The sequence below is a fragment of the Pecten maximus genome, chromosome 12, assembly GCF_902652985.1.
Source record: "Pecten maximus chromosome 12, xPecMax1.1, whole genome shotgun sequence".
Classification (NCBI taxonomy): Eukaryota; Metazoa; Mollusca; class Bivalvia; order Pectinida; family Pectinidae; genus Pecten; species Pecten maximus.
This window is the reverse complement of record NC_047026.1, coordinates 15,021,968-15,024,344: the sequence shown is the minus strand read 5'-3', so window position 1 is coordinate 15,024,344 and position 2,377 is coordinate 15,021,968. Positions and strand designations below refer to the sequence as shown.

General features: G+C 39.2%; 1 protein-coding gene across 1 annotated transcript; it reads right to left on the bottom strand.

Moving 5' to 3' along the window:
• Positions 1 to 330: 330 nt before the first annotated feature.
• Positions 331 to 1,902, bottom strand: LOC117338872 (ATP-dependent DNA helicase RRM3-like). The gene has a single exon (XM_033900236.1). It carries the CDS (start codon positions 1,900 to 1,902, stop codon positions 331 to 333), a length of 1,572 nt encoding a protein of 523 aa, XP_033756127.1.
• Between the last annotated feature and the right edge of the window lie 475 nt (positions 1,903 to 2,377).

The window sequence follows — 2,377 nt, the reverse complement described above, 5'->3', positions numbered from 1 at the left end:
TATATTTCAATTAGGCAACTACATAACCACCAACATATCTGATTTTTCCACGAACAGATGAATCCAGTTCTTGTTGAGACGAGATGTTCTTTATTGGTTCCACAGTGTCAAGCTGAAGATGAGCAGATAATAACTCAAAAGATCTGGTCCGTCAATGTCAACTTTATAATATGTCAGAATTTCCACAACACTGCTTTCATACTCCACAGAGTTGACGTATTTGTGAAATTTCTTGAAATAATCATTTCTGTGTTTTTGTGAAAATTTTGCTTCATCCTCTGGGTATCAGTTCAATCCGAAATCCTCGACCATTGAAAATTGAACTTTGAACTAATCATCATATTTCTGGAAATCACAAAGAAGTTTTTGTTTGAAGGATAACATTCTTTCTTCTGTAGGTGTGTCCAGAAACTCTTTGAGAACCGAATCCAACGCGACTTTTGATGGATAAAGAGACTCTTCAGCTGTAAGAATGTTAGTTTCAATAAAATTGTCTAGAAAAGTCAAGTGTTTAATTTCACTGTCAGAAAAATCTGAGTCGTGCATGTTTGTATCTGAAGGCTCATCATTTTTGTCTTCTGATGGTAGATCTTGTTGAATTTGTTTTTTACATGTCAAATCAGCTCTGACGTGACCAACAGAAATATTTTGATGAAATAGTTTCACGTGAACAGGATGTTGCTTACATAGGGACTTTTTGAAGTTCACAACTTTCAGACCATCAACTGAAACCGCACGCCCCACAGCCACACCCAACTGTCCTGCCTGAAAACATTTTTGACAATTTACAACTACATTCTCTAAACTCATGCCCTGCGATTTATGTACTGTCATTGCGTAGGCAAGCTTCAACGGAAGTTGGGCTCTTTTGGCAACTACTAATTTTTTCACAGGATCAAAAGTGGTAAAAGTAGTCCTTTCAATATTTGTTGTAGTTGTCTTTTTTTCCATCGCGAATTTTACCTCCACAGAATCTGATAGCAGTTTTGTTACAACGCCACGTAGTCCATTCACAAGCTCGTCACTTCGATTTTGCACAAGCATCACTGGACATCCAACTTTAAGTGCTAAATTCCTTGGCGCCAAAAACTTGCCTAGGTAGTGTTCACTACCTTCATCGGTGGCCTTATATCTTTTCAGTTCACCATCTAGCTGGTTCAGTTTTTCAAAATTGAACAAATCAACGTCTAAGTTTCTTGCAAACAGCTGTATGCAGTCCATTTCATTTGCCAGAGGCCGATCCAATGACTTGAGGAAGGCGACAGTGTCATCCGAGGGATGCCCTATTACTAGTTCATTAATGCACTGGATGAGGGTTGTGTCCTCCTGTCTGTGAATTTCATTCAAGACTACTTTATGGGGAACTACTTTATGGGGAAAAAAGTCATCAAACCAAGGCAGAAGGAAGCATGGCTTGCCAGAATCACCATGTAACTGGTTTGCAACTGGGGGGAGTTGATAAAAATCGCCCACCAAAACAACTTGAATTTGGCCGAATACTTCCTTAGAGTTTCTGACATGTTTGCAAAGAAATTGAACCTGGTTCAGTACTTTGGCACTAACCATAGACACTTCATCAATTATTAACACATCAACAGTTTCTATATTTTGTTTTGCTTTCATGAATCTTTCATCCGTTTTCACCAAATGTGCAATTTCCTCATTTAAATGTCTGCCGTCTTCAATACCTGACCATTTGTGTAATGTCTGTGCACCCAGATCGCCATAATGTGTGGCTGCTATCCCAGTGGAACAAACAATTGACACGTTTTTGTAGCATTTTCTTCGATATTTCACAATCCATTTCACTAAATATGTTTTACCAGATCCAGCTTGGCCCGTGATTATCACGTTGTGTCCGTTTTTTACCAATTCAAACGCATTTGCTTGATCTTCGTCCATTTTTTCACTACAATGTATTTTCCCGGACTTTCTAAATCTCAAACCAAAACAAATACATCGAGATTCTCTTACCTGTTCGTAGCGATAATAGTACTCTGAACACCTCGAAGGTCAACTCCGTACTTGACCTACGCCGCTAGGGGTCGTGAATTTATTACTTCCGTTGAAGTTGTCTCTGTCACGGTTGAACCAACAGCCAACGGAGCATGTCGTGGGTTTATCGGCTTAAATACGCGGACTGATACAGTGAAACATGTTTACATTTAGAGGAAATTATGTCCGCAAGCGGTCCATAACGGCCGTTTGATTGTTTAGTGGGAATTTCATGTGATATAGAGCACCGAAGCGAGGTAGGTGACTGACGACGGTAAAATGTTCATGTTGGAGTTGGTTACCTTCTCTATATTATAACAACCAGAAACGGGTGTTTTTTTTTTTTTAAAGCGCTTTATAATCGATTCCAATGTTGTATCGG

What these genes read in the sequence shown, in the direction of transcription:
- LOC117338872 (XM_033900236.1), bottom strand. Translation starts at nt 1,902, where the DNA reads ATGGACGAAGATCAAGCAAATGCGTTTGAATTGGTAAAAAACGGACAC.